Here is an 11,727-nt window from a genome sequence, read left to right as displayed (position 1 = left end):
CTACTACTACTACTACTACTACTACTGTTACTATCATTACTATTACTACTATTACTATTACTATTATTACTATTACTACTATTACTATTATTATTAGGCAAAGTAAAAATTTTTAAACCACTTCTTTAAATTTTGAAACTGAAAGTTAATAGAGGTAAAATTACAGGTCTCAAATGACATTCTGAGTAGTAAGAAAATAAATTATTAATATGCTACAATATGATTTTGTAGATGTGGTATATCTTTCCTTGCAAGGACTTTTTCTTGAGATCAGGTATGGAAGAAAAATGCCTGGGAAGAATCATGCTCTGTCTCAAATGGGTTGTTTTTGCAGGTAGAAAAGATTGGCTGGGCATCATGGACAAGTGTTCTGGGCTCTTGCTGTGAAGGAATCTGGCCAATAATTGGTGAAGTCACAGATGTAACTGCTTCATGCCTCACTAGTGATAGTAAAGTATTAGCCACAGGAGATGATTTTGGATTTGTGAAACTGTTCCGATACCCTGCTAAGGTAAGTAATTTTCACCTGTTTATGGAGAACATTGGTAATACATCTGCCTTTTCAAAACTGTGACAATTCATCACTCAGAACAAAATAGTGCTTTTATAGTTTTCTCCTTAGGATCAGAGAAGGCATTCAGTATAACTTTGCAGTGCATTAAGCTTGCAGTGAGTAAGAATGACCATTCAAGGTCAGACCACAGAGCCCTCTCGTGCAGTGTCGTGCTGCTGACAGTGGCAAATGCATAGGAGAAACTGTAAGAATGCAAATGCTTTGGAAGACAATGAACATCTCTTTCTCTTCTACCTTTCACTCATGATTTTAAGGGCCTTCATTCTGTCCAACCTCAGTCATTTTTCTCTTAAGATGATGGGCTCTAATATTATTTATTGATGCATCATAGCAAAACTATTCCAGAAGCATGTTTGATACATTGCCATGATAAGGATGGTAGCAATGCACAAGTACTGACTCGAAATATTCTATATGAATTTTATTCTTAATTGTTTTCTCTCTTAGGAAAAGTGATCCAGTGTTTATTTCTGGAATCTGTTTCTAAATTAATTCTTGCATGCTTGATATGGTAATATGGTTAGCATTTAATGAAGTTACTACAGGAGAGGCACTTGGCAAATCATATGATCCAGTCATATGAAATGCAAACCAGCTGAAGCATGAACTGTAAAGAAGTTAAGAACATGTCTGTGTGCACTGGCAGCTCATTTCAGTTTTATCTAGCAGACTGGTTAAATTTGATCTTTGCCTTTCTTTTTCCCTTCTTAGGGAAAGTTTGGAAAATTTAAGAGGTATGTTGCTCACAGTACTCATGTAACAAATGTGCGTTGGACCTATGATGACAGTTTGTTGGTCACTGTTGGAGGAGCAGACACCTCTCTGATGCTGTGGACTTATGAGCTGGAAGGACATCGGGATAGGCAATGTGACAGTGAAGAGTCTGATCTAGATTCTGAAGAAGATGGAGGTCAGTAATAATTTATACAACTAGCTGGATTATAATATTTCAAGAATACTTTATTAGTGGAAACTGTTAATTTAGAAATAACCATGATTTATGAATGATTGTTTTGATCTTAAGGAGTGAAGATTCTTGAAAAAGGTTAAGTAAAATTTCTTTTGGGTGAAAGGACTGATAATGTGCTGTGAAGGAAATGATAATGAAGTGTTTGGCTTACTGCTTTGAGTCAGAGGATATAAACACACTTGTGACATCTTTTAAATGAAAAAGTATTAAGTGTCAATTATACGCAGCTACTCAAAATCTATGTATAAAAACAGAATCATCACAGTATAGATTCGGGCACTAATTCCATCATAATGGAATCCTGGAATTGAGAAGAGCCTGGCACTAAATCTTCCAGATCTTTAGAGCACGTGTCAGGTTGAAGGTCCTCTGTTAATAAAAGGCATTAAAAGAAAAAAAATCTCTACAATATCTTTGTGGAAAAAATGACTAAAGAGTCAAGGAGCATTCAAAACTATCCCATGTGTACTTAGTTGGCTTAACTAGGGTCACTGACAATGTTCATGATTCCCAGCTGCTTTCTTTCTGTTCTGTATATATGTTTCTAATAATATATAGTATAATTGTTTTTGTAATCCAGTACATTGTTGAAATTTGCACAATTGATTTTCCTTTTTTTCAGTACCTTATTTTGGTTTGATAGTATTCCCTTTGGTTTCGTTAGGTTATGACAGTGATGTGACTAGGGAAAATGAAATTAATTACACCATCAAAGCCTTATCAACAAACATTAGACCAATGTTTGGAATTAAACCTCATCTGCAACAAAAGGAGCCAACCTTAGATGAAAGGTAATTACTAAATTATAATTCTAGCCAAGAAATCAATCGAAAAAGATGATTAATAGTAAAACAAAATTATATTGGAATATATAATTCTTAGCTTAAAAAGATATGTATAAAAAGAGTTTAAATACTACTTTGGAGGAAAACAGAAAAGTCTTGCCTGAGGACTAGACTGTATATCTTCTTCTGAGAACACAAAAGACTCTGAATGATACTTGTGTATTTTTGTTTGGGGAGTTTCCTGAGATAATTGAGTTACTTGCTGGTGTTTGATAATATGTTCTTTTTGAAACGTAAGTGCTGAGTGTTATCTAGTGATAGCATTAGAGGCACGAACCTGTACAATTGTTTTATTAAAAGATAGCTCTCAGCTTGGTTCTACCAATGAACTGCTCTGACAAATTCAGCTCTAACTGCTCCTTGCATTGTTTTTGTCTCCACATAAGGTCTGCCTTTCTTTGCAAAATTCTGTCCACAGTGGTTCTGCAGTTTCTTTTAAGGAATCTTGGAAAATGAAGTTGGTTAGTTTGCAGTCTTAGTTGTATTACTTGGTTCACTATTGTGTGTTTTAGAAGAGAATGGGGTGGGGAGCAGAGTACAATGAGACCAGAAGGTGAAGTAGATTAGAATATAATCTGTTGTTGAATCTGCAGCTGAACACAGGACACTGAAAGTTGTTGTGAGCAAAATAGATGTGGACAGTGTATGTGAGGGAAGAGGAAAGAGGGTTTCCTAACACAGCAATTGAGGAATGTTAATATTAGGGAGAGGGAAGTGAGGAGAACAGGACTGTATAGTTAGATGTAAAGATACAGAGAAATAGCAGATTGGAAACTTTCCGCAGGAGTGCAGGGAGTTCTGTTATGATGCTCATTCCTCTTTTCACAGTGAAGTTTGGCAGATCTGTGATATCCTTGTTGAGAAATGCAAATTGACATTTGTGGCAGTTTCGTGTCATCTTTTGCTTTGTGTTGCTGAAGGAGAGTGATTCCTGCATATAAAGCTGGGGCTCCCTGTCTTGCATTTATAATGAGGAACAGCCTTTCTCTTTATTAATTAGATGTATTTGATATGAAAATCAAAAAGAAATAATGTGCCTGGTATTGAATGCTTTGATTAAAGTTTGGGGTTTTTTCAGTGAAATTGTAAACCTCGTGTTTCTTTCAATAATTGTTTCTGGAAGCTGAATGAATTGTGCTTTTCAGTTTCAAATGAAATATTAAAGAGAATTAATTCTGCAGTGAGGTAATTAGGTTCTGAGTGAAAATGCATAAAAGTTCATGAAAGAATTCCATTGCCTGCATTGTTAAAAAGTTTGAGGCCCTAAAGCTTCAAAGTTTTTGTGGAGAATAAAGCCAGGCTATGGTTACTGTATGTATTTTGACTTCTGTTCTGCTTAAGTTAATATTGTGTAAGATTGGTAAACGTTTTAGTTAGTCTATTGTCATAGATACTAATTTTTATTTTTGTTACTCTTCCCTTTTGCTTCCTATGAAGGCAAGGGGTAGTCAGGTAAGTTCATTTGCATGAAGTCCAAGATTAAATGCATTTTGATAGCTTAATCTGCTTTGGAAAGTAGTCGCACTTTGAAATAGAAGTAAAGGATTTACCACTTTACCATTAAACAGTGGCTTGTTAATGGGTAGAAAAGGGATAAGGGACAAGAATAAGTCAAGTTCTCATTCTGAGTAGACATGAGTGAATGCTAAATAGAATATTTGGGAGCAGGTGATCAAATCTCATCCTCTTCTCAATACTTTGGAGTGGCCAAGGAACAGCTTGACTTCAATAGTTGTAGTCAGAGAGTTTGCGTAACTGCTTGTAGCCTTCTCTAAGACTATCACAGTGTTGTTGTAGAGGTCCAACATAGCATAAAAAGTGCAGTGAGCATGTTGCAGAGATGCCTGGAGTGGCTGTATGAGCAGTATGACCATGTCTGCAGCATCATGTTGGACCTAATAAAGCTTCAGGCATGAGAGAAGCATTATTGCCTTGACTGTGACATTTTACCAATGTGTCTATACTACTTGAGGATCTGAGCTGCTAGGTCCACATAGCACTCATGTGGGAGCCTCTAGCTTAGGTGCCTGCATTAGGTAATGAGCTTTAGCACATACTCTATTTAGAATATATGCATACTCAAAAACCTGCTCTTATATTTGTAACACAACAAATACTTAGGCTGTAGGCCACCCTGCAGGCTTGTAGACTGAGCTGCCAGGAGACTTGGACCTACACTGGTTAAGAAAGGACAATCCCTCTCATACCTACCTGAACCCTCTTTCCACATTGCAATCTCATCCCTGTGGTACCAAATGATAGAATTGTGTTAATCTCTGTGTATCCTTCTGCGGACAACTTGACACAATCAAGAAAGCCACTGTCTTCATCTAAATTTTAGATCATACCAGTAGCACCTCTATCAAATTAATTCCTTTTTTAGGCTTTGGAAAAAAAATGTGCATCTCTAAAGTCAGTGTTTCTCTAAAAATTATGCAGGGCATGTATAACTTATATAGACTTTTGGATTGACCCTGGCTGAAAGCCAGATGCCCACCAAAGCCACTCTATCACTCCCCTTCTCAGCTGGACTGATGAGAGAAAATATAATGAAAGGCTTGGGGGTTGAAATAAGGACAAGGAGAGATGACTCACCAATTGCCATCACAGGCAAAAGAGACTCAACTTGGGGAAATTATCCGAATTTTTTACCAATCAAGTCAGAGTAGGATAAGGAGAAATAAAAATTAAGTCTTAAAACAATTTACCTCTACAACTCTCTTCTTCTGGGGCTTAACGTAACTGTGTTCTCTACCTCCTCCCACAGCAACACATGGGGACAGGGAATGGGGGTTGCAGTCTGTTTATCACCTATTGTCACTGCTGCTCCTTCCTCCTCAGGGGAAGGACTCCTCACACTCTTCCCCTGCTCCAGTGTGGAGTCCCTCCCATGGGAGACAGTCCTATATGAACTTCTCCAACATGAATCCTTCTCATGGGCTGCAGTGCAGCATGAGTCCTTTGCATGGGGTGCAATCCTTCAGTCATGGACTACTCTAGGTGGGTCCCCCATGGGGTCACAAGTCCTACCAGCAAACCTGTTCCAGTGTGGACTCCTCTCTCCATGGGGCTACAGGTCCTGCCAGGAGCCTGCACTGGAGCAGGAGGAGCACTGCACTTCCCATGGAGTCACAGTCTCCTCCTGGCATCCACCTGCTCCAGCATGGGATCCTCCACAGGCAGCAGGGGAATATCTGTTTGGCCATGGACCTCCATAGGCTGCACGGGGAAAGCCTGTCTCACCATCGTCTTCATCACATGGTGATGGGGCCTGGAACAGGGGCCTAAAGCACCTCCTTGCCCTCCATATTCACGGACTGTGGTGTCTGCAGAATTGTTTCTCTTGCATATTGTCACTACTTTTCTCCAACTGCTGTTGCACTACTTTTCCCTCCTTCTTGAGTGTAGCCCCAGAGGCACTACCACTATTTCTGATGGACTTGGCCTTGATGAATGCAGGTCCATCTTGGAACTGGCTGACATTGGCTCTGCTTCTGGCGGCTTTTCACAAAGTCCCTCCTGCAGCCCCTTCTGCTACCCATGCTGCCATGCAAACACAGCTGCTCAGAGTATGCATGGTACATCTGTGGCATTCCATGTTATATGTAGACTTGTTGACTGTCAAAAATTAGAAGAGATGTGTTGCTTCTAGTAACACTTTATTGGAATCCTTGTATTCTCAGGATCATACGTACACACTAGTGTAGAGTGTGCTTCTGGGAATGTCTTTCAAGTAATATGGACTTGATGTATAAAGGAGATTTTTCATCAGAAACTGTCTGAGACTCTTTTACTATTAGAGTGTAGGAAGAGTTTAATGCTCTATGGGAGAAGATGAAGCTAAATACTACAAGATAATCAAGCTCAAAGGCTATGTATAATGATCTTAAACATCATACCAAAATTTAGATAATCTAATCCCTAGGGTTAGAAAGAGAGAGTAAGCAAAAGAAGTGGCAAAATGCTGAAGTTTGGTGGATAGGTAACTTCTCTGTGAAGTATGGAACATGGAGTTTTGCTTTTGGTATAGCATAACTATTTCCTTCCAGTGACCCTTAATTGAAAATGTGAATGCATTCCCAGAACACCAATCTGAACAAATTATTATTTTTGATTTTCAACAGACATAGTTTTCTGTTCTTAGGTTTTTGGTTTTGCTCATAAATTACATTTTTCCTTGCAATAGCAGAAGTGAAAATTTTTGTTTTGCCCTTCACAACAGCACGGTTTTACTAGGAGCAGTGGATGCTTCTATGTCTTCATAATTTTTGTCACCAACACATTAAGTTGAGCTATAAATTGCATTAACTTGTACTTCCAGGCAGCACTGCCTTTATTTTTCGTTCAGGGATAAGTATGATTTTCACCAGTTTTTCTGGGACAGACTTTTTTAACAATCTTGCCTAAGCAATTCAGTATTCAAAAGAAAATGAGCCACAGGTATTTTTATTTTTTTTACAATTAGAGATGCTAGTGCTGTAAAAGTTGATATGCTGAATAGAAATATGTTGAAGCTTTAAATTTTGGGCACATTTTCAAAAAATTTATGGATGCTAGAACTCAGGATTTCACTCAGACTCAACTGGTTTAAGGTCTTCCTGCAGTGTTGTTTAATGCCACCTCTACTAATGATATGCCATTCTCTAGTAGCAAAACTGCCTTACTGTATCATTGACATTGGAATACTTATTTTGACTTCCATTGAAAACACAGGATGGCACTGACTGTGTGGCAGAACTTGGGTCTTTAATTTGAGTTATTTATAATTTCTGAATAAGAATGTTTAAAGATAATATTTTTTTGTGAAAAGATGTCTACTGTGTGTCTAGTTTGGGTTGTGTGGTAGCTTTATGGATACTCATCAGCACAAGAGAAATTGGAAACTGTTCCTATCTTTTACTAAGAGTTCTTTCCTAGGTAAAATACTCAGATGAGAAATCCATCATGGTTAATTTTGAAAACATTTCTGGTTCAGCTACCCCCTGAACTGCAAATCACTGGAGGTTGGGAGATGACTCTGGAGAATATCATGCCGTTCTTACTCTGTTCTTATACTCCCTGAAGTTCAGTGTTTATCACTGTCAGAGGGGCAGTGCTGTGATTAATGTACCTTACATAAGAATGGTTGCTCCAACAGATCTCTAAACGAAACAACCAGGAGTTTCGGTTTAATTTTTCACCATAAATTTTAAAGATCTGCAAGCAGCTAAAGTCCATGTGCTGAGATCTCTTGCATGAGAAGATCTCTGTGGTTTACATATTTAGCATATTCTTTGGGTGCTCTGCATTCACTCTCAGATGCAATTCAAAACCAGGCATTGTGGCAAAATTCCTTCTGATTTCTGTGTGTATCAGGACATATGGGCATATGCAAAAATACATGACCTATTTTAGAGCCTTGTTTATTCAAAATGGGAAGGGAACTAAAAAACTATTTACAGACTAGTCTTTTACAGATCCAAAAGTGAAGATATATTTTACCCAATACAGGCAGTAAAAAAACCTAAATTGTACTTCCAAAGGAGTGGGAGAGAATGGAGGAAGCTACTGAAGTGAGACTCCCTTTATCTGAACCTCACAATTATCACCTTGTAATTGCCACTGAGAGAGAAATTCAGAGATTTTATACAAATGTCTCCCATATGTTCTGGATAAATGAACAGAATGTAATTACATATTTCTGTTTGCTAGTCTAGTGACTTGTAAATAACACAAATTCCAGAACTCTTTTTGTAAAAAACCTTGATGTTTTCCTTTCACTCTGTCAACGTTTGTGATTTGGGAGAGGGGAGAAGCCAGGAATCAAAACGAAAAATTACAGCAAGGAACTTTGTATCCGCAGCTTCTTCTCTTTCTCTGTTTACCATGATTGCAGAATGAATTAGATTACAGGAAATTTAAGTTAACTGCTTTTTTTTAAAAAAAACAGTTTTGGAAAACAGGGGGTTTTGAAGCCAACATTTCTGGCCATTGGAATGTAAATTAGTGCAGGGCATTAACCTTGAGATTGAAACCCCTCAAATTTCAGGAGATTTCCAAGCACAAATTTAATTATTATTAGTTACTTGTATTTGCAAGCTATAGCATGGAGCAACGTTATGGAAAGGAATGGTCTCCCTTTACCAGTTTGAGGTAATTACTTTTTCCTCACAAAGCTGAGCTAAAACTCATGTCTTCGAGGAAGTGAAAAAGCCAGTAACCAAAATATTAAGGCTTACCAAATAATCTCCTTTTGTGAATGCAAAGAAAAAGACCTACTCATTTGGAACTAAAAAGGAAATGTCCAGAGGAGCAATTGCATGGCCGAGTGGTGAGGATTGGAAGATTTGTATTTGGGTTATGATCTATGTAGACCGTTAGTAGTTCCGTTATCTGTAGTAGTTGGTAGACCATTAGTAGCTCTGATCTCTGTAGACCATAGTTTTGTTATCAACAGAACCTAAGAAGTTACCTGAACAATGTGCATTCATTGAAGACTTCAAGCAAAGAATAACTGAAACAGAGGCATATTACTACATAGGTTGAATACACCTTCAATTAAGCCTTGCATATTTCAGGGATGAAGACGGCACAAAAGCCTTTTGTGAAATCTGCCTTGTACCACTTAGGCATCCAATCATATCTCCATATATGTAAATATTTGCTAGTTAATAATTTGATATGTCATGGTCCATGTGGAAAATCTTGTTCCATGCTTAAATCATGAGAATGGAGATTAAAGAATTGAAACTGCCAAATGAAAGCTAAAAATTTTCCTCTGACTATATGAACATTTGTTTCAGTGGACTCAGGAAAATTGTAAGAGAAAACTGCTCCGTTCTTGGAGAATCTCTCATTTCCCCTGCATAGCGCTTACCCTGAAAAATATCTGCAGGTATTTGAACTCTGTAGTCCTTGAAGAATTGCATGCTATTGACTGTAAAACCTGTTCAAGATACATTTGAATTTTATTGGGAGAAAAATTTAGCTTTTTCCTATATGAAGAACTAGTGCCTCAGTCTTGCACTGTTGAATAAAGTTAGAACTAATTAGAAGAGATTCTTCAGTGGGGGAAAAAATCCGTTTGTAAGTTGTTAAGACTGTGTTAAGCTTTTCCTAAATTATTGTCTAAATTATTTTTGCTTCACTTATAAGTGAAAAAGACTAACTAGTGTCCTCCCTGGCACGGTGGAGTTGCTTAGTAGCTCTTAAAAGTAAAGCAGATCAAGACAGTGGAAGTGTAGCTGCTAATCAGACTAATGGCAGTGCCCATGCATGGTACAAGTATCAGGAAATAACCTGTACATGTCTATATAGTCTGATGGTTAGTAATGATTTTTATCTAGTCAAAGTGTAGGTGTATGCATCATACATGACTGAGGAAACTCATCCAGTGCAAAATATCCTTCAGTCAGCATAAACTGAATTAAATAGTAATGAAAAAGCAGTGTATGCCAGCAGTGCTCAGTACCCCAAACATTTTGAGTAGCTGAGACAATTGTATTTCAGTATAACAATGTTTTTTTCTGAGTGAACTTGAATGTCTGTCTCTAATAGTAAGTTGACTGTTGTGTTCATCAGCTCATCTTGGGAAGTTAAACTTGCCCAACCTTTCTTTGAGTAATTCAGGTGTTGTGTTTGCCAACTCTTGAAACACTTCATGTACTTCAGAGGTTTCTGGGTCTGCTTCTGCTTTCTTTCTCTTTGCAGTAGGAGTCTTTCCTAAGAATTATATTATCATGCAAACTCATATTCATAATTCCCAATTAAGTGAATGGGAGTTTTCTGTACAAATAATGAAGTCAATAATCCCCTTGTTGTAAAAAGAAGTAAACAATCCAGGAAGTCGTTAACAATTATTTATATGAATAATTCACTGACACCTACCTACCTTTCAGCCAAACTTGTATAAGTAATCCTTTTCTCTTTCCCATCTGCTGCTGAAAAGAGGTTCCAGGTAATGCTTTTATTTTGCTATCTAATCCATCTCTTGCTGTCACCTCCCATTTTCCTTACAAAGCCATCTCTCATGTTGGGTGCTGTACCATGCACCTATCACTCTTCAGAATATTGCTCTATCGCAAATTTTATATGGATTTATTCTAGTTCTTTCATACAATAAGCTAGATATTTATTTACTACCAATATAAAATTAACTCCATGAACTATTAAATTTGCCTATGTTTTACAGATAGTATTTTTCAATAATATTTGCTAAAATATAGACATTTGTCCCTAGTGGACATTTGTTTTACATTTGATGGGACAGACTCACCTGACATGTCAAGGTGTATATGTCGCTAAATCATTTAAGTATTAGATTACCTAAATCTGCATTATTGTGTATAAACTGCCACTTAGTACTCACAGGATACATGCAAATAGTTGCAACAAATTTTTGTTAAGAAGCTGTGTGTAGAAACTACCAGGTTTCGTTATCTTCTAGTGGAAGTCAGACCTCTAAAGTTTCACAAGTGACTTTGAAGATCTTGCCAGGAGTAAATGCAAGGAACTCCTCCTTACATTTGCAGATTATTTCTATACTTCATGCTTGTCAACACCTTTTTGGGGAAGGCAGTGAAAGTCACTTCATGCTGAAGAGTAGTGCAAAATCAATTGCTAAGTTCTCTTCAAGTCCCCCTAAGTACAAAGTGCAGCTTTGGCTACCCTTACAGGAAGGGACTTTTGTACCAATAACTATAATTTGCTCTATGAAATCATGCCCAAAATAATTTGGATTTGTAAAACAGAAATAAATTTTGTAAATGACATTGTCATAACTTACCACAGAACTTAAAGAACTGATGGTAGTTTGTATCTGCCCTATTCTAGAGAAATCATCCATTGTTGTGTTAGTAACTTTAGAAACTCACTGTCACTATTCAAAACAGGGAGTGAAATATGTCATACAAGACAATGTGGTTAACAGTATAAATAAAATTGAAGCATTGTCTAAAACCACGAAAAAGGGATTTATTTGTTTCACATATGACTTCAAAATTATGGTATTCAATTTTTATGGTTTTGTAACAAGAAATGTTAAAATATATATACCAACTGTATTTTAATTTTGGAAATAAATTGCCAATATTAAGGTATTTATTTCCCTTATGATAGATGGCTGGAACTCTCCTTCCATGTGTTCAAACTGACCCTATCCCTATGTGCATTGACCCCCAAAATGCTATTCATGCCCTCTTTCCCATTGTTTGCACACAGTTTTTGAGCATGCAGCCAGTTATGCATACAGGTGTATGGTCACTGTGTGTTGTGTGTGCCATTAGTCACTTTCCTGCACATTAAACAGCAAATGAAAAATACCTTCAGCTTTTGCACCTTTTAAAAAAGCGAAAATGTAT

At 37.2% G+C, this 11,727-nt stretch overlaps 1 protein-coding gene across 1 annotated transcript in view; it reads left to right on the top strand.

Moving 5' to 3' along the window:
- Positions 1-334: 334 nt before the first annotated feature.
- Positions 335-11,727, top strand: part of LOC103797859 (echinoderm microtubule-associated protein-like 5) — a gene marked incomplete at its 5' end in the record, with an annotated part of 35,893 nt that continues 24,500 nt past the window's right edge. The window contains 5 exons of the mRNA XM_009070096.1: positions 335-511; positions 1,286-1,484; positions 2,209-2,335; positions 3,827-3,841; positions 10,317-10,325. Of these exons, the coding sequence (XP_009068344.1) occupies positions 335-511; positions 1,286-1,484; positions 2,209-2,335; positions 3,827-3,841; positions 10,317-10,325 (527 nt within the window). The remainder of the gene's footprint in view (positions 512-1,285; positions 1,485-2,208; positions 2,336-3,826; positions 3,842-10,316; positions 10,326-11,727) is intronic.

The sequence above is a fragment of the Acanthisitta chloris genome, unplaced genomic scaffold (assembly GCF_000695815.1).
Source record: "Acanthisitta chloris isolate BGI_N310 unplaced genomic scaffold, ASM69581v1 scaffold11192, whole genome shotgun sequence".
In the NCBI taxonomy this organism is placed as follows: domain Eukaryota; kingdom Metazoa; phylum Chordata; class Aves; order Passeriformes; family Acanthisittidae; genus Acanthisitta; species Acanthisitta chloris.
Note: the sequence above shows the minus strand (reverse complement) of the source record. Positions and strands in the feature narration are given on the sequence as shown.